The following is a 23,162-nucleotide window of genomic DNA, read 5'->3' on the forward strand; positions in this document are numbered from 1 at the left end:
CCTCCAAGATCATCCAGTCCAACTGTCCATCTATCACCAATATTTCCCCATTAAATCATGGCCCTTAGTACAACATCTAAATGTTTCTTTAACACCTCTAAGGACAGTGACTCCACCACCTCCCTGGGCAGCCCATTCCAGCACCTAACCACTCCTACTGAATACAGAGGGATGATCACTTCCCTACTCCTACTGGCAACACTATTTCTGATCCAAGCCAGGATGCCATTGGCCTTCTTGGCCACCTGGGCACACTGCTGGCTCATGCTCAGCCAAGCATCGACCAACACCCCCAGGTACATTTCTTCCACACAGCCTTCCAGCCACTCTGCCCCAGGTCTGTAGCATTGCCTGGGGTTGTTGTGGCCAAAGTGCAGGACCCGGCACTTGGTCTTGTTGAACTTGATCTTGTTGAACTTGGTCTTGTTGAACATCATCCCATTGGCCTCAGCACAGCAATCCAGCCTGTCCAGATCCCTCTGTAATGCCTTCCTACCCTCAGGCAGACTTCCTCCCGAATTGTCTGCAAACTTACTGACAGTGCACTCAGTCCCCTCATTCAGGTCATCATTAAACAGGACAGGCCTCAGTACTGACCACTGGGGCACACCACTCATGACAGGTCACCAGCTGGATTTAACTCCATTCACCACCACTCTCTGAGCCCAGCCCTCCATACAGTTCTTTACCTAGCAAAGAGTATATCTGTCCAAGCCATGGGCTGCCAGCTTCCCTGGGAGAATACTGTAGGAGACAGTGTCAAAGGCTTTGCTGAAGTCTAGGTAGACCACATCAACAGCCTTTCTGTCATCCACCAGGTTGGTTACTTGATTATAGAAGGAAATCAGGTTGGTCAAGCAGGACCTGCCTTTTGTGAATCACTGCTGGCAGGGCCTGATGTAGATGACAGTCACACTGGCAAGCCTCCAGTCTTCTGGGACCTCTCTGATTTACCAGGAATGTTGATAGACGGTGGAAAGTGGGTTGGCTATCACCTCCCTGAGCTCCCTCAGCACTCTTGGGTGGATTCCGTCTGGCCCCATGGGCTTGTTGCAGTCTAGATGGAGTAGCAGGTCTCTACCCATTTGCACCTGAATTGTAGTGGGTTTATTCTGCTCCCCAACCCAGACTTCCAGGTCAGGGGGTAGAGTACCCCGAGGATAACTGGTCTGACTTTTGAAGACAGATGTAAAGAAGGCATTGAGAACCTCAGCCTTTTCCTTATCCTCAGTGGTCATGTTCGCAGCCACATCCAGTAAAAGGTGGAGATTCTCCTTATCCCTCCTCTTACTGTTAATATATTTTTTAAAAAGTTTTTTGTTCTCTTCTACCCCAGCAGACAAGTTCAGGTTGGGCTTTTGCTTTTCTGATTTTCTCCCTGCATAACAACTTCTTTGTAGTCTCCCCGAGTTGCCTGTCCCTTCTTCCCCAGGAGGTACATTCACTTTTTCTCCGGAAGCCTCAGGAAAAAATTCCCTGTTCATCCACACTGGCCTTCTTCACCGCTGGCTCATCTTATGTCACAGGAGGACAGCCTGCTCGCGCACCTTTAAAACTTCCTTGGTAGGAGTCTCCAGCCTTCCTGGACCCCTTTACCCTTCAGGACTGAACAACAAGGGATCCTCGCTACCAGTGTCCTGAACAGTTCAAAGTTCACATTCCAGAAGTCCAAGGTAGCAGTTTTGCTGGCCTCCTAGACTGCTTCTTCTGGGCTGTATTGTATTTCCAGTGTAGATCAAGGAAGGTGAAGTCTCCCATGAGGACAAGGGCTGGTGATTGTGCAGCTTCTGCCAGCTGCTCGTAAAACACCTCATCTGTCTCTTCATCCTAGTTAGGCGGTCTATAACAGACCCCACCAGGATGTCCAGCTGTTGGCCCTCCCCCTGATCCTTACCTGTAGACACTAAACCTTATCATTCCCAGCCCTCAGCTCTGTGACATTGAAACGCTCTCTAACATAGAGATCCATGGCACCACCCCATCTTCCTTGCCTATCCCTTCTGAAAAGCTTATAGCCATCCACTGCAGCACTTCAGCTGTGGGAGTAATCCCACCATGTTTCCATAATGGCAACTAAGTCATAGTTTGCCTGCCGAACGATAACTTCCAGCTCCTCCTGTTTGTTGCCCCAGCTTCATGCACTGGTGTAGATGCACTTCAGCTGAGCCATCTGCCTCACCCCCAGGACCATCATAGTTCCCCTAGGCTCATCTCTAGTGAGCCTGGTTCTATCCCCTCCCCCCTTCATACCTAGTTTTAGGGCCTCTCAATGAGCCCTGCTAGCTCATAGGCTAGGATCTGTTTCCTCCTTTGAGGTAAGACCCATCAGCAGACATCGTGCCATACCTCAGGAAAACATCCTCCTCCCTTGCAGAAACATGTCAGCTTGTGTTATGTATTTCCCTTTTGGTCCTTCCCCTGTGTTTCTGGTTTTCCTTTTCTGACAGAATCTCTTTATCCCTGTAAGCTCTTTGGCAGCTTTTGTTGGACACCGCCTCTTGTGCTGCAGAAGGAAGTCAGGGTGATATGTACTATTAGTGGCCTTCAGAGACAACCTGCCAGCCAGAGACACGTGTCTAAAAGAGGACTTCACTCTTCAACAAATGAAGTGTTGCAGTCTGCCCGTTCACAGGTCAGAGATGAGACTCCCTCTCTATGTATGGTCCTCATCCCACTTGCAAACACCATATGTCATTTCTCTACTAAAAGTTATCTAAATCATAATGCATATATCACTGCCAGAGGAAATCAAGCTCCTTTGAGGACACATTTTACTGTCTGCTTCCTTGGGCACTGAGGAGCAAGTATCTCAGCCTCACTGCTACCAGAAAGAGGCTCAGCAATGGGGATGAGCATTCTCTCCACAGAACACAAGCACGAGTGACTGAGTGGCTGGTGTGTCATCTGTAATTGGGACACCTTGGCTGAGCTCACTCAGTGAACAGCAGAGGAGAGATGCTGTCCACAGGGCTGCCTGGAGCAGCCTTGGTTCCTAAGAGATAAGTTTGGAAAGTTTTGCCAACCATTATGTAGTTCAAAACTGGAAAACATGTGCCTTCCATGGATTTGGCCATTCTCTTTAGAGAGAGCAGGATCAGGCCTTGGGCTAGAGAGTGGTGTGGCTCCTGCACAAGGATGGAAGGATCCTACATGGATCCTTACCTACATGGAAGATGTCCTACACCAAGAAAAAGTCGAGAGATGTTGGTGTGAAGTGTTTGCCACCTGCTAGTCTGAGCAGACACACTTGCAGATGGAAGGACAACACTTTTTGTTGCAGTTCCCTGGCCAAACTTTTCTCTCAGTACATCCTGTGCAGCCAGTGTGGGCCTGCCATCGCAGGAGTGGAAAATCTGGTTTTCCTTGCTTGTTTTTCTTTGCATTGTAAACGTGTGTTGAAACCTGTGTTGGTTAGTGACTGCAAGTTAGGATGGAAAATGCTTCACCTGTTGTAAGAGAAAAGATCTTTTCAAGATCACCTTGCTAAGCAGCTCTGTGTAGCATGCTCTGGGAAGACGATAATTGCGTCTGCAGTGCAGTCTAGCTGGAGGGCTTAGTGCCCCAATGGCAGTGTCCTTTGAGGATTACACGGTAGACAGGTCTTCTGCTGCCCTGGCTTGTGTCTGGATCTTGCCCTGAGAGTTTCCTCCTTCTTGTCCTACTGTCCTCCTGTTGTCCAGACTGATGAAATCTGGAGGCTTATTTCACACCTTTATTTTTTCTCCCTTGGTTTGAGAGGTCTGCTTTCCTCTGTGGATTTACACATTGTGCTACTGCAGAGATTTATAGGCAGTTCTGTATATCTACCACACAACTAACTATTTTGAATGGGAGTAAGTAATGCGAGTGTGAGAGAGGAGAAAGAAAGGAAAATACGTAAATCAAAAAACTGTTTGAAAGCGAGAATATTTCGCAGTGTCAAGGCTGTATTTACAGGTTCATGCAGAGGGAAAGGTTGTACCAAACTAAAGCATTTTGGCACTTCATTTCCCCTTCCCACCAATGACAGAAGGAACCTTGCAGTCAGCGGCACTGGATGAGAATCCTGCGGAGAAGGAGAGAATTTACAGCACAGCTGATATACCTGCTCCCTCTCTGAGTATTCTGGCTGAGCATCTGCAGTACTTATCCTGAGCGGCATCCTAAGACAATTTGACCAACCAAACAGCATAGCAATACTCTCCTATTTCTTAACAGTTGCATTAATTGTGCAGTAAAGCATAAATTCCCTCACTGATTTGCCTGAGATGTGATCAAATTTGGTTTGGAGGAGCTGCTCTCAAATACTCAGTGGCTTCAGTACTCCAAGGGTATACAGTCACTGCTCCTCTTTTGCTGTTTGTTACACATTTCATGAATGAAGGTTTTGAACTATGCCTCAAGCAGAGATGTATAACTCTTCCTATCTCCACCTGCATAGCTCATGTGTGTAATATTTTATATAATAAAGAGATATCAGAAAAGGATTAATACTGATCCTGAGCTCTCTCTTCTCTTCCTTCACCAGCACTGGATTTATTACTGAAAATTGATCTATTTCATCTTATTAGAAAAGCTGTAGTACTGCTTTAATATCATGATGGTTGTACTGTACGAGATTAGTCAGATGTTTGCAGAGGCTCTCAGATCAAGGTTTGCTGCAGTTAGCCTATTAGGTGCCCTTGAAGGCATTCTTTTTTGTACACCAGTGATTTAAATTGCATGCTGTAGGGATGCATCAAGGCACTACGAACAGAACAGGGCACTACAGAAGAAGTTGCTCAGGTTGTGCTGGAGGAGGCTTCTTGCAGGGCAGCATTTAGGTGGGAACGGGATAGCGCTGAACTCTCAGCATGGCAGTCCCCATCCTGAGGCCAGTGGCATGAGGAGGAGAAGTAGGAAGACATCACTGCAGCAGTGCAGGGTGGAGCTCCTGGATGTTTTCCCTTGTTGCAGCAATGTCAAGGATGTCTCAGGTAGGTGGGAATGGCATCTGCTCCACTCTCGATTCCTGCTGGTCCTTATGCCTGGACTCCCACACCAAAATGAAAAAAAGTGGAATGAAAGTGATGTATAAAATCAGAAGGGAACTGGATTTTCTGTCTGTAGAGAACAGCTGAGATAATAGCTTGTCACTGATGTGTTTGTCTTTAAATAAAGTTACAGCTCCTTTACCTGCATGTGATTCTTGAGTGTGAATTTGTTCAATAGTCCCCCATCAACTCTGCTGACGTTTTGCCTATTCTAAAAGTCCTTGCAAGTACTTAACAATCAGAAAGTAAAACCAAACATCCTGTCTACAACCAGACAGGGAGAATGTGAAGTACGTTCTTTCTGTTCACTTTCTGATGACCTGACAATTTAGGGGTAAGTATGAGGGCTGTTCTGAAAGTAATGGCTCCTCTTTTGTGATGTTGGCCCATGACGTCAGAGGCAAGCGTTGGTGGTATGGCAGTGAAGGCTGAACCTTCCCACACATATCCCATCACATCTAGTTGCTGTGGGACAGATGGCACCAGAGGGGCAGTCTGACAGAATGGCATCTGGTATGGATGTATATAAAGCAAAGGGACAGAACTGAATTCCTCCATGTGGAAAAAGTGGTGCCCACTGACATTCATCAATACTTGCTGAATGTTTATGGAGACCAACCATGGGTGTGAGCAGAGTGACAGGTGGGTGGTGCTTTTCAGCAGTGGTGATAACAACACAAAAGACACTTTCCAGAAAGCCATGCACAGCTGTCACACCATGAAATGAAGAGTGTCTCAATTAGCTTATCCACACTAATCAGTGGATTATAACCAGGGAATTGTGTACAGAGCTGAATATCAGCTTCACTGGGCTGGAGATGATGGTGGTAATGTTGGAATTTCAAAAAGTTTGTGCCAGGTGAGTCCAACAAATGCTCAGTGATGTGAAAGATAGATAAGCCATTGTCTGGACAGCCACTGAACATGATAACACCAGTCTTCATACCAGTTTGAAGACCTTGGAGAACATTGCCAATCTTGGCTGGACTGTCCTACCATGCCCACCATATAGTCTGGATTTGACACCTTCTGACTTCCATTTGCTTGGGCAAATGATAGTTGGACTGCATGGGCAAGTCCTAGCAATGCTGGCACATCCAGCATCTGTGTAACAGAGGGTCATCTCTGCTGGTGCAGAATTTTACACGGCATGCAGGCTCTTGTTCATTGCAGTTGAAAATGCATATCAAATGGTTGTGACTATGTTGAAAAAGTGTTCTGTAGCTGAGAATTTGTACTATCAAACAGTGTTATTGTGCTTTTTATAGCTATTGTAGTTCCCACGAAAATAAATAGGAGGGATTACTTTCAGAGCAACCTACATCAATAGAAGTTTAATCAGCAGCTGATAGACAGGGTGTTCTACAACAGGTTTGGACTAACAGGCTACCAATCAGTTAATTGGTTATGCTTATGGAAGAACTGTTTTCTTCCATCTGCTGGGACACTGTAAATCACATTCCATTTACTTTGTTGCTGAGATAACTGCACAACTTATTTCTGCTGGGCAGGAGTGAATGTGTTGGGCTGCTTGTGTGTCTGCTCTTTCCGTGGTTCTCAAGCAAAGAGATGTTTCTGCTCAGGAGTTTACACGAGCGAGCAAACATTCATGTTAACAAACAACTTAATGGACAAGAAGACCTGTGCCGAAAGGTGAAGTACTTGGTGAATGAATGAATGGGGGTTATTCATTCCCCTGGTTGGTGAGCTCACTCTCTGCTAAATTTAAAGCAGCACTGATGATGTGGCAGCAGCAAGGGAGAACAGGCAGGCTTCAACACAGTGTCTCTGCATGGACAGGACAGGGAATACTGCACTGCTTGCTGGAGGACCCTTGTTTTCCCCAGGGATGTAATAGCAGGTCCTGTGCTGGATTTGCTTGTGTTTGGCTCGGACTGAATCCCAGAGCTTTCATTGTCATCCCTCCTGTTGTGGAGCACCATACACAGCTCATCCTTTGGCTCCAGGCCTCCTGTGTTCCTGTTGAGGAGGTGGCTGCACACCCAGCCCTCGCACAGTGGCTGAGGGGTGCAGAGCACGCCTTGTCTCCCTGTGTTTGGGCAGCTGCTCCTGCCTCAGAAGGAGCTGCTGGTGGGGATGGGGTGCATTGTCCGGACCAACTGTTTTGCTCACAGGCTTGTGAGCTCCAAGGCAGGAATGGGGGAACTTGGCATGAGAGAATTCACAAAGTGAGGTGGGAATAAACCAAGGAATGCACGTAGGTGCACTGTCCAGACCAAGGCCTCCAGCAATGCCGCTCTGTGTGTGTCTGGGTGATGCTGCTTGCCCCAAAGGCCAAGGGATCTGCAAGCCACAAGGCAGTTCTGGGCTCTATGTCAAGGGAAGCTGGCCTGATTTACAGCCTTGTGGGTGGCAGGGGATCACAGGGGATGGATGAGATGACTTGGTATCAGCATGTCTTGTACGCGAGATCTTCAAGGCAATAGCAAAGCATGTTAATGGTCTGTCCTCTCATTAATCTAGTATGAAAAAACTGAAATATTATCTGGGCATCAGGTGGCATCGCTCTAGATGGGACCATACTTTGGCCAGTTGACTTTACTGGGCAGAGATGACACTACAGAACCTGTGCTCCATGCTGAACAAAGAAACTGGGTCTCTGTCTCCTTTGGAGCCCAGGTGTACTCTTCCCTGAGTGTGCAGGGCAACAGACTATTGGACTCAGTTTGCATGAGATAAATCCTGTCAGTGGAAGGGACACATTGCCTGTTTAGAAACACACACTGACTCAGCAAGATTTGTACAAATGTTTTCTTTGGACAGCTACCATACAGTCAAGTAGTTGCTACTATGCATTTGCCCTTTTATGCCATTTCAGACGAAGGATTATCTGTTAGCAAAATCATGTTTAAAATATCTCAAGAAAAATGATATATCAAAATCTTCCATATGAGATAAAAGTATCTCTGTCTATGAGAAAAAACTCCCACAGTTCTTCCTTTGGGAGTCCGAGATCTTCTCTGGCTTCTTTGGCAGTCCTAATTTTACTCAGAGTTTAGTGGGGCTGACCATTATTCAGTGCTTTTCCCTACACAGGGTTCAAGAGGCCTCCAATGACGCTAAGAGCAATCGAAGAAACAATCTACACAGGGCATAATTATATGCACAGGAGGCTGCAGAAACAAAACGTAAGAAAAAAAAATTAAAGGAAAAATAAAGACTGCAAAAAATTCATACAGGTGTGGCCTGCTGGTTGCTGCTTGATGGTTGTTACTTGCCATTTGTCACTCGGTGGTCTAAATGCCTTACAGTGCTTATTTCTAGGAACGTGAGAAATAGAGGGCAAAAAAACAGCTTGGATAGGTGTAGGTGTGACCTACCTTGCTTCTTTTCTTAAAATATTTGCTGACCACTGTTGGAGTGAGGATACCAAGTGTCTGACTTTCTGATGGCTCATTTACAACTTACATTTGAGATTTGTCTGCAAAAGGCCCGAGCTGTGAAACTGAGGCTCAAGTCACAGATGCGTCCATTTGCAGATGCAAAGCAAGAATTTCTGTTCCAAAGTAGGATATCGCCACTGGGATAGCTCAGCAAAATTTTGCCCACAGTGTATCCTGTGGGTGGTCATTTATTATGTTGTGCAGCTCTGTATACCTCTGTCTTCAGTCTTCTTTGTTTACCGTTTGTTCACAACCTCTCTGGGCTGACACGTGCACTCAGACAGACCTCCCGAGTAGCAGGAAGGCTGCTCGGACCTTTGGCCCCGCAGAGCTGTGGAATCTAGAGGTCACCCATGGGACCTAGGTAGGTGAGGGGTCTTCTGGGTGCAGATGTGCCCAAGTGGATCATCTTCTTGAGCAGTTGACCAAGCTGAGAGAGGAGGTCACCAGGCTGAGATACTTTCAGCCACCTGAGAGCAAAATTGATGCTGGGTATTGCATGGCTGCATGGGCAGACAGACGGCCCTGTCTTGGGGCCCAGTCAGGGGAGGGTGATAAGCAGGCTTCTGACCAGACAGGATAAACACATTGTGAGAAGCAAGAACAATGTTTGGCTCAAAGCTTGTTCATCGGCACCCATCTGAGACACAACCTGCTCAACAAGCTTTTGAAGTTAATGGCTAATTACCGTGAGCACAGCAGTAAGAGGACAGATGTGCTCTTCCTCCTGATGAACACAATGTGGGCACCCTGACAGCTACCATCACTGTGATGAACAGGGCATGATGCCCCTGATAAGTGAGGTAGGGCAGGAGTGTCCCTGACAACCAGCTGCTGCCCTTGGTAACAAAAGGATGCTATGGAAAGGATAAAAACCTGAAGAGTTCTGAGGAAGAACAGGTACTCCCTCCGCTGAACTGCAACCGTGCAGGTCAACGAGACATCACTGACCAACTTGCTGCCTCCCTGTGGACCAACAAGACATTGCTGGATCCCTGGTGGTGACTATCCCCGCTTTGTAAACGATTTGCTAGAATTCCTCTCTTTACTATCACCCATTTCCCCATCTTCCCCACATCCCTTAGTAGCTTACAATTTGTAAGAAATCATTGGACAACATTTGGCCTCATTTGCTGCCTTCATCTTCCACTGGGTAAATATATATATATATATATATATTACACTGAACCATCTCCTCCAATAATTGGAGTGAGACACAAATGCAGGGTGAGGGTGCCTGGACTCTCATGCCAGCTTGGGGCAAAAGGAGAAGCCTCACCCTTGCCACTGAAGTCCCACTAACTAATAGATTTCCAGCTCTGGTGCGAGAAAGAAGTTACAGACAGGAGCTTAGAACTGGAAAGGGGTGATGACATTAAGGAATTTCAGCCGAGGACCCATATCACGATCAGTGCCACTGAAAAAAAGTTGAAGGATCTTAGTAATTGAAGACTCTTTGCTGAGGGGCACTGAAGCACCCATCTGGATGACCTCTCTAGAGAGGTTTGCTGCCTGCTGGGAGCCCATGTTTTAGGGACATCAAGAAGACAATACCTGGTATGTTAAAACAGGGCGACTATTATCCTCTCCTGGTCTTTCAAGCCAGGTCACACAAGGCTGTGACCAGGAAATTAAAAAATATCAGAAAGGACTTTGTGTCCCTTGGGAAAGTGTTGAAGGGGTCAGGAGCACAGGTGGTGTTCTCCTCAGTCCTCTCAGATGGAGACTTGGATCTGCGCAGAAACAGGAGGACTGTCCAGCTGAATGACTGCAGGAGTGGTATCATGCCCAAGGCTATGGCTTCTGTGATCTAGGTAGCATCTTTGACAAACTGGGAATGGTGACGTGGGACAGGATGCAACTGACCAGGAGAGGCAAGAATATACTAGCAACAAGCTAGCTGCACTCACTGCAAGGGCTTTAAAGTAGAGCTGCTGGGGGAAGGGGATGTACTGCTGAGTAACAGAGAAGAGATGGGAACGCTATTGCTCTAGGAAGCAGTGGGGGAAAGCTTCATATTTGTCCCAGAGGTTTGTGGGAGGGCTTTTCTAGGAAGGCAGTGTGTCCAAAAGCGTGGCTGAAGTGCCCCTATACCAATGCATGCAGCATGGGAAACAAGCAAGGGGAGTTGGAAACAGTGGGGCACTCTGAAAACTTTGATCTTATTGCCATCATGGAAACACAGTGGAATGATTCACATAATTGGAACAGCACCATTGAGGGCTATAAGGTTTTGATAAGGGTTAGTCAAGGTAGGACGGCAAGGGAGATCCTCTCTGTGTTAAGGAGTGCATAGACTGCCAGGCACTCCGTCTGAGAAACAGTCAGGAACAGGTGGAGAGCCTGTGGGTTAAAATTAGGGGTGGGACCAATAAAGGACAGCTCCTGGTTGGGTCTATTACAGACCACCTGATCAAGAGGAACCTGCTGTTGAGGCCTTCCTGCTTCGTGCTCACAGGCTGTCATCCTGATGTGGGATTTCAACCGCTGGGATATCTGCTGGCAAGACAGCATGGAGAGCTATGAGCCACTCAGGAGACTCCCATAGTCTGTGGAATCATATAATCTGAATAGTTTGGGCTGGAAGGGGCCTTTAAGAACATCTAGTTCCAACCCCCTGCTATAGGCAGGGACACCTCCCTCTAGGCCAGGTTGCTCACAGCGCCATCCAGCCTAGCCTTGAACGCTTCCAGGGAGGGGGCATCCACAACCTCTCTGGGCAACCTGTTACAGTGTCTCACCACCCTCACAGTAAAGAATTTCTTCCTAATATTTCGTCTAAATCTACCCTCTTCCAGTTTAAAGCCATTTTTCCTCATCCTATCGCTAAATGTGCTTCTAAAAAGTCCCTCCCCAGCTTTTCTGTGGGCCCCCTTCAGGTACTGGAACACTGCTATAAGGTCCCCTCAGAATGTTTGCTTCTATAGGCTGAAGAGCCCCAGCTCTCTCAGCCTGTCCTCGTAGGGGAGGTGCTCCAGCCCTCTGATCATATTCGTGGCCCTCCTCTGGACCTGCTCCAACAGCTCCATGTCCTTGCGTTGGGGCCCCCAGAACTGGACGCAGTACTCCAGGTGGGGTCTCATGAGAGCAGAGTAGAGGGGCAGAATCACCTCCCTCGCCCTGCTGGTCACGCTTCTCTCCATACATCCCACGATATGCTTGGCCTTCTGGGCTGCAAGTGCACGTTGCCAGCTCATGTCGAGTATTTCATCAACTAACACCCCCAAATCCTTCTCCTCAGGGCTGCTCGCAAGACATTCTCCACCCAGCCTGTATCTGTGCCTGGGATTGACTCGACCCAGGTGCAGAACCTTGCACTTGGCCTTGATGAACTTTGTGACGCTGGCATGGGCACACCTCTCAAGCTGTCCAGGTCCCTCTGGATAGCATCCCTTCCCCCTGGTGTGTCAACTGCACCACTCAGCTTGGTGTCATCTGCAAACTTGCCAAGGGTGCACTTGATCCCACTGTCCTTGTTGCCTACAAAGATGTTAAATAACAACAGATCCCTAAGGAACACCATTTGCCATAACTTTCTGATTCAAGCATTGGACAGACTGTCCAGAGGTGAAGCATTGCTGGACCTGGTGCTCACCAATGTGGAGGAGATCACTGAAGATATGAAGATCAGAGACAGCCTGGGCTGCAGCAACCCTACCCTGGTTGAGCTCATGATCTCAAGGAATGTGGGCTTGGCAAAGAGTGGAGTCAGGACCCTGAACTTCAGGAGAGCAAGCTTCAAGTTATTCAGGGAATTTTTGGACAAGATCTCCAGGGAAGGAGTCCTAAGAAACAACTGAGTGGAACAAAGCTGGCTTCTTTTTAAGGATGCCTTTCTGACAGTGCAAGAGCTCTCCATCCCTCAGAATAAGAAAGCAGGCAGGGGAGGCAGGAAAACTGACATGGCTTGGCAAGGACCTGTTGGTCAAAGTGAGGGAAAAGGAGGGCAAGTACAGGCAGTGGGAGGAAGGACGTGTCACCTGGGAAGAATTCAGGGGTGTTGTCTGGACTTGCAGAGGTGGGATTAAGAAAGCCAAGGCACAGATGGAACTGAACTTAGCGAGGGATGTTAAAAACAAGAGGGATTCTGCAGGAATGTACGTCAGAAGAGAGAGCCCAAAGAGAGCATACCTCCTCTGCTAAATGAGAGAGGAGAACTGGCTACAGCAGTTGTGGAGAAGGCTGAGGTACTTAATGAGTTCTTCACTGGAGGTTCTGAACCTCTAGGTGGGAACTAGGGGAGCAAACTCCCCCAGCTGTAAGGGCGGAGCAAGTCCAGGGCCAGCTCATGAGACTGAGTGTGTACAAGTCCATGGGGCTGGATGACATGCTTCCCAGGGTCTTAAGGGAGCTGGCTGATGTGGTTGCTGAGCCATTCTCCATCATATTTGAAAAGCTGTGACTATCAGGCGAAGTTTCTGAGCGCTGGAAAAGGGAAACATAACTCCCATTTGCAAGAAAGGGAAGAAGGAGGACGTGGAGAGCTACAGGCCGGTGAGCTTTACCTCTATGCCTGGGAAGATCATGGAAGAGATCCTCCTAGAAGACATATTATGGCATGTGAGGGACAATCCAACGCAGCCACCATGGCTTCACCAAGGGAAGGTCATGCCTGATCAGTCTGGTGGCCTTCTATGTTAGAGTGATGGCATGAGTGGACAGAGGGAAGGCAACTGATGTCACCTACCTGGAATTTTGCGAGGCCTTTGACATGGTCCCCCACCGCATCCCTCTCTCTAAAGTGGAGATAAATGTATTTAAAAGGCGGACTATTGGATGGATAAGGAATTGGCTGGAAGGTTGCAGCCAGAGGGTCGTGGTCAATGGCTCTATGCTCACGTGGAGGCTGATAATGAGCAGTGTCCCCCACAAGGGTCCATCTTGGGACTGGTACTCTTTAAGGTCTTTATCAGTGACACAGATGATGAGATCGAGTGCACCTGCAGCAAGTTTGCTGATGACACCAAGCTGAGCGATGCAGTTGGTACAGCAGAAGGAAGGGATGCCATCCAGAGGGACCTTGATAAACTCAAAAGGTGGGCCCTTGTGAACCTGGTGAGGTTCAACAAAGTAGAGCGCAAGGGTTTGCACTTGGGTCGAGGTAATTCCAGATAGGTATACAAGCTGGGAGAAGAACTCAGAGGTCCTGGCTGGTGAAAAACTAAACTTGAACCGGAAGCATGTGCTTGCAGCCCACAAGGCCACTGGTACCCTGGGCTGCATCAGAAGAGAGGTGACCAGCAAGGCGAAGGAGGTGATTGTCCCTCTCTACTCTGCCCTCTGCAGCTGGAGTACTGCATCCAAGTCTGGGGCCTCCAACACAGGAAGGATGTGGAGCTTTTGGAGAGGGTCCAGAGGAGAGTCATGAAGATGATCCAGAGGGCTGGAGCACCTCTCCTATGAAGACTGGCTGAAGGAAGTGGGCTTGTTCAGCCTGGAAAAGAGAGGGCTCTGGGGAGACTTCATTGCGGCCTTCCAACATTCCAAGGGAGTTTATGATAGGACAGGGGGAAATGGTTTAAACTAAAGGAGGGGAGATTTACATTAGATGTTGGGGACAGTTTTTTTCTGAGAGAGTGGTGAGGTGCTGGAACACATTGCCCAGACAGGCTGTGGAGGCCCTGACATTGGAGGTCTTTAAGGCCAGGTTGGATGGGGCCCTTGGCAGTCTCATCTAGGAGTTGGTCTAGTGGTTGGTAACCCTGCCTGTGGCAGGAAGATTAGAATTTTATGATCCTCAATGTCCCTTCCAACCCAAGCCATTCTATGATTCTATGTTTTCTTCCCCTTGCAATAAAAGCCCATTTGTCTTCTTATACATGACACGTATGCCTAGTCACACAGCACTACTGAGCAAATAGGAGCTTTATTATGGAATTATAGAATCATAGAATCCTTAGAGTTGGAAGGGACCTGTGAAGGCCCCTAGTCTAACCCCCCTGCAATGAACAGAGACACCACAGCTAGATCAGGTTGCCCAGGGCCTGATCCAGCCTCACCTTGAAAGTCTCCAGGGATAGGGCGTCAACCACAACACTGTTCCAGTGCCTCACCACCCTCACTAAGAGATTTTTTCTGCATACCTAACCTCAGTCTACCGTCCCTGAGCTTGAAGCCATTTCCCCTTGTTCTGCTGCCACAGACCCTGCTAAAAAGTTTGTCCCCTTCAGGACGGACTTTACTGACCAACACTTCCGCTTTGCAAGAAGTTAGGAGAACAATTACTTTCTTGCTTAGTATCAATCAAAGGTCCAGCCAAATGAGCAGATACGTTGCTCACAGAGTGCCCGCCGTGAGTTAGTCTTGTTTTGTACGCTTAGGGGATAGTGGCCTTGACAGACCTTGAAGAAAGGCCACGTGGTTCTTAGGAATGATGAATTCTGGTTTAGGGTTTTTTTTAACTTCTCTGTGGAGCTGCATGTTGTTGCTGACTGTCCAGTCCTCCAATGGATCTGCATCCCCATGCAAGGCCTCTTGCCCTCTGGAGGATCAGCAGCAGCTCCCAGCTGAGTCTTGTCAGCAAACATGCTGAGGATGCACTCTACTTTTGCATCCAGACCAGTCCTCTGAGTTCTGTCCATTCTTGACACCACGGGCTGCAGAGGGACAGTCTGCACCACCACGGTTCTCCTCGTGGGCTGCTGCCTCCTTCAGCCCCGATCCAGCTGCTTCTATGTGGGCTCCTCCAGGGGCAGGTCCCATTTGGAGGCAGCTGGGGCACGCTCTTCTCTGCTATGGGACAGCTCCCAGGCTCTCCTCATGCTGGTCGCACTTGCAGCCCACCGCTACAGAAACCTGGCATGTAAGCTCAACACAGGAGGACAACAAGGGAACAGCTTTGTAATCAAAGTTTATTGATTAGAGCCATCCGCCCTAGAAGAGGTGGTTTAGTGGTGCCAGCAGCACAGCTGTACGAGCCAGTCCCGAGCTGTTGCTGGACGCATTTCACGTTTCAGACTCAGGATTGTCCCAGCTGCCAGGGAACGGACTGCCAGATGAGGGTCATCTTCCAAAGGCTGAAGGGCTGCAACAGAGGGGAACAGAGCAGAGATGAAACCCACCGACCTGCAGAGATCCACGAGCATCCCCTCCGGACCATGCTGGCCCCACCCATTGCTTTTCCTGGCTAGGAGGAGCACGTGAGACTGAGGGATCAGCTGGAGGCCACTGCTCAGGAGTGCCCCACCTGCACCAAGAATGCTCCCTTGCCCCTGCAGCATTTCCTTGCAACAGGGCAAGGCAATGGCTGAACACTTCCCAGGCCCTGCCCCCTGCCCTCAGCCCCAGCACACACAGCACCACCCTCACTCACCACTGCAGATTTCAAACACCTTTTCCTCACTTTCTTCCCAGAAGTACCGCACAACTACCCCTAGGTAAAGAGCTCCTGTCAGACCCCCGCTCCCCAGCACGCTCCCAGGAGCGCAGACTGCAGCCCAGCCAGCCCAGCTGCTTCCCCTCCTGTGCCCCAGGCAGGGAAGGTGGCCGAGGGGGGACCTGAGCAAGGCACCCATCACAGCTACCGGCATGGGCAGGGCGTATCTGGGGGCTGCAGGGCTGCGCATCGCTGCCAGGGCAGGGCCCAAAGAAGGACCCAGGGGTTGGGCTCACCGATGAATTTGACAGCCTCGTATCGTAAAGAGGCCTGAGAATCCTTCAGGTACGGCAGGCTCTGCCACAGGTATTCATCCACTCTCTTCCTGTCCTTCTGCACCTGGAGAAGAACACAGAGGCATGGGGCTTGCAGACCCCCACAAGCTACTGCTGCAGGTTCTTCTGCCAGCATCCCCTTCCCCCCAGTGGAGGGGCTGTCCTTACCAAGCACTCCCTGATCTCCACAGTGTTCTCTGCCCGGGCCTGGCGCTTGAGCTCCTTCCACTTCAGGAACTTTGCACAAGTGACTAGGGTTTCCCTAGAGGCCTACAGAGAACAGATGCTGGGAGATGGCACCACAGACACACATCCCAAGAATCTGAATGCTTGCTGCCCTCATCCTCAATTCCCAGACCACCCCGAGGGGTCAGCACACCCTTGCCTGCATATTGGTCAGGTCTGAAATTCGTACCTGTGCAACACTCGGGGTCTCATCACTCATGTGAAGCAGCAGAGGGAGCAGGCCCCTGTGTACGTTCTTCTTCATGGTTCCCTTTTGCCACCACACCACAGCCTCTGTCACATCTTTGAAGAGGCGGATGGAACACTCTCGCACTTCACTTGATACCTGAGGGAGGAGAACAGGAGGACCTCAGCAACACACTCTTGCTGCCCATGGTAAGCACAAGCGTAGACATGGCAGATGTGAAGGGAGAAGCTTCGGAGTCACCTTCTGCACAAAGGCACTGTGCAGTCATGCAAAGAAATGCAACAGGTTTCCAGCACTGGGTGCCTGTGCCACAGAGTGCTCCCCCAGCCACACCACCAGGTCAAAGCAGAGCTCACTAGGCCAAGGAGGAGACAGGGCTGGCCCTTGGCAATGCCTCCAGGGCACACGCTGCCTGCTTAGCCTCCACCTCCCTGCTATGGCACCTGGGGAGAATGCCTGGTAAAGGGAGTGCTCGAGGGTCTGAAAGCAACCCTTGGCAGAAGGTGCTTTGCTCAGGGGTCAGTCTGGGCCACCGCACAGGGGCCTCACATTGCTGATAACAACTAAGCTGCCAGGGGCAAGGCTGGCTGTGATGCAGAGCCCAGAAGACATCCCACGAGAGCCCAGAGGAGTGGAGAGAGAGAGGAGAAGGCCCTCCTGCTGAGTACCCATCCACAGAGCTCAGCCTCCCAGAGCAGACTTACATGATCAAAAAGAGGCAGGAGCTCCTCAGCCAGCTCCAGGGCAATGGCACTAGCCTCTCTCTTCCCCAGATGACTCATCACGTTTCTGAAGATATTCAGCGCCTTCACAGTGATGTGTGCGTTGGCAGACCTCATGGTATTCATGACATTGGGCAGCAGAGCCCGTATTTCTCTTGCCTGTACAAAACACACAATTTCCTTTTCATCAAGCAGGCAATGGCCACCCTGGCCTAAAAGCTCTGATTAAAGAGCACCAGACACACGCCTTGCTTCCTGGCAGCTGCCACAGGAATGCCAACAGCAAAGTCTGGACAGGTGGTGTCCGTGGGCACACTGATAGGGATGGGGAAGGTAGGAGAAGGAGGGCAGGTGAGCAAGCACTGTGTGCCGTGCTCAGCCACCCCCTTTTCCAACAGGCCGCCAAGTAACCCATCTGGAAAGCTCCTGGAAATCTCCCCGTGCAGCCACCAAGCCTTACGATGGCCATCACCCCAACTCCTGAGTCTCAGGCAAGGCCAAGGCACAACACTGCCCACTGCCCCAGTGCCAGGCTGCCAGCAGGGCTTCATGTGACTAGGTCCTGCTCACCATCTCAGGTCTCTCTGACAGCAGGCCAAGGCCTCTGAGCACCAGCCAGAGTATTGGCAGGCTTTCCATCTTCAGACACTTCTGCAGCAGTGCTGGCTTACATAACTCTTTCAGGATCTCATCAGTAGGATGCATCACCTGAAACAAATGCAGCAGTGAGAGCCAGACAGAGGCAGCAGGCCTCCCTGCACCCTGCAGCTGCTGGCTCCTCTGGCAGCTCTGGGCAGGACACTGGGGCTGCACAGCCTGGCCTGAGGCAGCAGTGCCTTTGGAAGGCACGATGGTCCCTCTGTGCCCCAGGCCTAGCACTACACAGGCCTGCTTCTCTTGCCCTCTGACCAGCCACAGCCTTTGAGGAGCGTTTGGCCAGCAGAACGTAGCACAAAAAACGGCACCAGACCTGGGTGGCCATGGGGACTTCCCCTCCTCGGCCCCGCATCCTGCTCAGCCTGTGCGGAGGCCATGGCTTCATCCCTGCCCCTGCCCCAGCCCCAGCTCTGTCTCTGCCTGACCCCAGGTTTCCGGGCTGGGGGGCAAGGCAGGAGGAGGCAGGGAGCTGGGGAAAGAGAGCCCTGAAGGAGAGCACGGTGCCTTGTCTGATAACTCACAGTCAGGCGAAGGAGGCCCAACTCCGCTGTGGTGCTGTTAAAGATCCCGCACAGCTGTTGGTCCTGGAGAACATGGCACAGTTCTTCCAAGATCCTCCCAGAAGTCTCTGTCAGCTGGAACACTGTCTTCCAGATGTCCAGGGTAGTGCTGCAAAGAGCAATGCTGTGTCAGCAGGGCTGCCTCAGCCACAGCGCCATGGCTCAGGCAGGCCTGGCAGGCCCCAGGCTGTGCTGCAGCCCCGGCCCTGCTGCCCTGCGTGCTTGGGGAGGCCTGGGGACCCAGCCTGGGCAAGCAGGAGGGGCTGAGATGGCCTTTCCCAAGGGGCAGGGCAGGAGCCTGGTGGGGGCTCTGGGCTGCCATGGTCGGCGTTGGCTGCTGCAGCCCTGAGCGGCCCACCAGCGCTGGAAAGCACAGTGGGATGGAGGGCCTGTTCCTCAGGGATGTCTTGCAGCTTTCCTTGGCTCTGGCAGGCAGAGCTTCTCTGAGCCCCACTCTTCACATGGAACGAGCGTGCGGGGCTGTCAGGGCTTGTACCTGTCACTCTGTGGGAGGTCTGTCAACACACTTGTCAGCACATCCCTGGGAAACTGGTTGGTGAGCACGTCAAGCACTGAGAAGAGAATCTGCTGAACTGGTGTGCTGTTACTTTCCAGGTTTCTATGGATGAACTTCAGAATGTTGGGTACCTGGTTGGATGACACAGGGAGATTGCTGCTGCCGCTGTACTGCAGCCATTTGCCCCGCAGCCACTGCTATTACTGCCCTTCCCACTACTCTTTGCTTGCTTAAAATGGCTTCAGATGCCCAAGAGCTGTGGAGAGCAGGGCAGGGCTCGGCAATCCAGCCTCAGACTGCTTACATCCATCAGCCAGGTGGCGGGCTCTCTCAGAACCACATCCAGTATAATCTTGGCTCTCTCCTTGTCCTTAATGCTGCAGTCTTCAATGATTTTCTTAAGGGTTCTCAGGATGATGTCTGTCCTCTGAGAAGGGAGGAGGCTTTTTCCAAGTGACTGTGTTAGGAAGGAAGGAAGGGAGGGAAGACGTGTCAAACTGAGTGAGAGAACATGGTCTGGGGTCTGGGGTGCAAGACTGGAGGAAAAGGAAAGATAAAGACCCTCGCTTCAGGGCAAAAGCATGCTGAGTGCTCCCAGCTGTGCCCAAGCTTGTCTCAGGTAGCCCTGAGCTATAGGCTGCTCTGGGATGCAGGGAAGGGGAGACAGATAGCCTGTCTGGAAAGTTCCTGTCTCCTTACCTTCTGCCAGCAAGTGCTGGCCATGAAACCACAAAGGTTCCACATCCGCTCCATGGCCCTCTCACGCACAATTTTGCTCTGGGAGACAGTGAAGGGCAGCAGCACCTGTGAGGAGAGGAGCTGCTGGTTAGCTTGGGAGCTGCTGATGCCCACTCCAGCAGAAGCAGCTGTGCTGAACTCCTGTCTGGAATCGCAGCATTCATCCAGGCTTCCCCTGAGCTAGAGCCAAGCCCATCATGGGACTACTGCCACTGGGGTCCCTTGCTGGCTTCAGCTGCTCCCAGTGCTATTTCCATGGAGAGGGCTCAACTTCTACCAAAGAGTGCTCTGGGAGCAGAGCTCTGCAATAGACAGACCTCCAAGATATTCTGCAGCTCCTTACTGACGCTGGAGGTGGGATGGCTGACCAGCAATATCTGCAGCATGTTGTCCATAGCACGCAGGGTCTGCAAAGAGGACAATGGGACATGGAAGTCTCTCAGAGGTCCCTCTCACCCCAGGAACCCCTTTGACAGTCAAGGAAAGACACCTGCAGATCTATGCACAGTCTGGGGAAGGCCCCAGGGCTGCAGAGCCACTGTGTGCAGACCAGGCTGCAAGCACAGGGTGTTGCCAGGCCCATGGCAAGAGTGAGAGGGAAGGGGTGAAGGGAAACGAGACCCTGCCACACAAATGTCTTCATTAATCTCTGGACACAAATAATCCAAAGGGGCAGCCCAGAGGCGTGAGGTCTCTGGTAGTTCGCCCAGTACGTACGTGGTTGTAGAGGCAAGTGTTCAAGTCCTCTTCTGGAGGAAGGTAGAAGACAACTTGGAAGCACACGTTTAAGAGACGTAATATTTCATCCTCTGAAAGTGCCTTCACACTGCTGCAAATAGAGAGATCTTGATGCTAGAAGCAGTGCCTTGATACTGAGGTGGGGGTGGAACAGGTCTACCCCTGAACAGGACTCCCTGGGAGAGATGGGGAGCCCTGCCACAGGGCTGGCCTGGGTCAGAGGGCAGTCCTGATGCCTCCTGCTTTAGGACAAGAGCCAAGACCCAGCGAGGAGCTGTGTCAGGGCCACCGGGATCGTGCCCTGGGGATGTGCTGGGAAAACCAGGGGCTGGGCTGGTACCTCAAGGCAGCAATAGCATTCATGGTGTGGTATCGCAGTGCTGTGCACAGCTGCTCCATGGGCTCCTTGGACAACAGAACCTGCAAAGCACAACCAGGATGGCACCTGGCAGCTGCCAGCACCCAGCACCAGCAAACCTGGCACTGGTTGGCAGAGCCTGAGAAGCCCTCGTGCCACTAACCCAGCACTGGCACACAGGTGGGGGTTCTGGTGGACAAGAAGCTGGACATGAGCCAGCAGTGTGCGCTGGCAGCCCGGAAGGCCAACTATGTTCTGGGCTGCATTAAAAGAGGAGCGGCCAGCAGGGAGAGGGAGGTGACTGTCCCCCTCTACTCGGCTCTTGTGAGGCCCCATCTGGAGTACTGCATCCAGGCCTGGGGCCCCCAGCACAAGAGAGAAGCAGAGCTCTTGGAACAAGTTCAGAGGAGGGCCACCAAGATGATCAGAGGGCTGGAGCACCTCTCCTGTGAAGAAAGGTGGAGGGCACTGGGCTTGTTTAGCTTGGAGAAGAGAAGGCTCCGGGGAGACCTCATGGTGGCCTTCCAATACTTAAAGGGAGCATATAAACAGGAGGGGGAACGATTGTTTATGAGGGTGGATAGCGATAGGACAAGGGGGAATGGTTTTAAACTAAGACAGGGGATATTTAGGTTAGATGTTAGGAGGAAGTTTTTCACTCAGAGGGTGAGGACGCACTGGAACAGGTTGTCCAAGGAGGTTGTGGATGCCTCGTCCCCGGAGGTATTCAATGCCAGGCTGGACGTGGCTCTGGGCAGCCTGGTCTAGTGGTTGGCGATCCTGCACTCAGCAGGGGGGTTGAGGCTGGATGATCTTTGAGGTCCTTTTCAACCCAGGCCATTCTATGATGCTATGATTCTATGCTGCCGTGCACCTCCACTGCTGAGGCCTCAGCAACACTTTGAGTCCCGTCTGGGGCACCTTGGTGTCTGTGCACTATTTCCTTGCCTCCCCCTCCCCCAGCCTGTCCTCGCAGGGTAGAGATACCTGGGGGCCATGTCCCCTTACCCTCATGTTCTCTGCCAGCTTGTTTGTGAAGCAGAAGACATCCAGGCCCTCTGTCGAGCCCTTGTTTCCAGCATTGCTGCACAGTGTGCAGATGCTGTTCAGGAACTGCATCTTCTGCACCAGATCCTGGCAGGCACACAGAGACCAAGGAGTGTGAGCAGGGAGAGCCATGGCCAGGGGGACTGAATGTTGCGGGGTGTGGAGCAGTGCGGGACGCCTGCAGGGCAGCAGCTCTGGCCGGCCAGCTGCCTTTCTGCAGCCTGAAGTCAGGGCCAGAGGGACTGTCCGGAGACGCAGGCACAGCTGAGATGGAGATAGTTGCTGTTACCTTTTCCGTGCTGTTGACGTAGGCTTCAATGCAATCTATGGCCTCCTTTTCCTCTTCGTACACAGCATCCCAGACAGCATCTAACCAAGGAGGAGAGTGAGCAGCACCGTAGAGGGGCCAAAGGCAGGCGGGAGCAGAGGAAGGAGCTCTGCCCTCTCCTGTGCCCGCTTCCCTGGCACAGCCTGCCTGTGGCTGTCAGGACAAGAGGCCCTGGTGTTGAGCAGGGGGCACTTGCTGGCCCAGCCCTGCCCAGCCCGCTGGGGACCCTCACTCACCGGCATGCAGCGGCTGCACCTCGGTCACCTCGTAGGGCTCCGGTGGAGGTCTTCTATCCTGGGGAGCCCCACTCTTCTCCCAGGCCACCCTGGGGCGGCTGGGCGGTCTCTCCTCCATCCTGCGGGATGAGGGCTGAGGGTGGGGAGGGGGCAGCTGTGGGGCTGCTAGAGGAAGAGGGAAACGACGTGGGCTGCACGTGAGGGCTCCTCGACAGATCCGCACACTCCTGCCCTGTCCCCTCGCTGTCCTGCCGGACACTGCGGGGCCGCCGTGTCAGTGCCAGCTACCCCTGGGTGTCCCAGGGACGGGTCACAAAGGGCCCCACTGTGACCCGCTGCCCCGCCCGGGTGGGGCTGGCTGTGGGCCTCTAGTTGAAATGGCACAGACCAAACTCCGTCAGCAGGAGGGATGTGTGCGCCTGCTTACCCAGAAAGCTTCAAAAGTGGGCTGGAGAGCAGCCGGGCTGCCTAGGCTCTCGTGCTTCTGCTGTGAGGCTGGAGATGGCCGCAGCAGGACAGAGGAGGAAGACAAAGACTCGCTGTCAGCTCAGCAGCACTTTTGCTCACAGGTTTGTGAGCTCCAAGGCAGGAACGGGGGAAGCTGGGGCGAGAGAATTCACAAAGTGAGGTGGGAATGAACTGGGGAATGCACGTAGTAGACTTGTCTGTACGAAGGGGACTGAGGCTTTGTTTTGTAGGTTTCCTTTAAGCTTTCTCCTCATGAGCTCATCAACTGAAGCTGATGGTACAAACCCCCTGAGC

The 23,162-nt window shown here is 51.5% G+C and overlaps 1 protein-coding gene across 2 annotated transcripts; it reads right to left on the minus strand.

Annotated features, from left to right (window-relative positions):
- LOC110390253 lies at window positions 15,258–22,671 on the minus strand. Of its 2 annotated transcripts, XM_021381506.1 has the most exons (17): window positions 22,401–22,671; window positions 22,126–22,205; window positions 21,798–21,923; window positions 20,772–20,851; window positions 20,411–20,522; window positions 20,011–20,100; window positions 19,655–19,759; window positions 19,260–19,412; window positions 18,935–19,086; window positions 18,400–18,547; window positions 17,792–17,929; window positions 17,204–17,380; window positions 16,482–16,637; window positions 16,235–16,336; window positions 16,028–16,130; window positions 15,729–15,788; window positions 15,258–15,440 (listed from the first exon to the last, which is right to left on the minus strand). In XM_021381506.1, exons 1-17 carry the CDS (start codon window positions 22,516–22,518, stop codon window positions 15,304–15,306), a joined length of 2,037 nt encoding a protein of 678 aa, XP_021237181.1. In that variant the 5' UTR covers window positions 22,519–22,671; the 3' UTR covers window positions 15,258–15,303. The 2 variants fall into 2 exon arrangements, with proteins under 2 accessions (XP_021237181.1, XP_021237182.1); XM_021381507.1 differs by lacking the exon at window positions 15,729–15,788.

The sequence above is a fragment of the Numida meleagris genome, chromosome Z (genome assembly GCF_002078875.1).
Source record: "Numida meleagris isolate 19003 breed g44 Domestic line chromosome Z, NumMel1.0, whole genome shotgun sequence".
Classification (NCBI taxonomy): domain Eukaryota; kingdom Metazoa; phylum Chordata; class Aves; order Galliformes; family Numididae; genus Numida; species Numida meleagris.

Bases quoted from the DNA above. Each gene is read 5' to 3' on its own strand.
- LOC110390253 (XM_021381506.1), bottom strand. From the start codon at position 22,518: ATGGAGGAGAGACCGCCCAGCCGCCCCAGGGTGGCCTGGGAGAAGAGT. The intron at 22,206-22,400 runs GTGAGTGAGGGT...CTCCTTGGTTAG, and splicing joins GGTGCAGCCGCTGCATGCCG to ATGCTGTCTGGGATGCTGTG. The intron at 20,101-20,410 runs GTACGTACTGGG...TCCTCTTTGCAG, and splicing joins ACACTTGCCTCTACAACCAC to ACCCTGCGTGCTATGGACAA.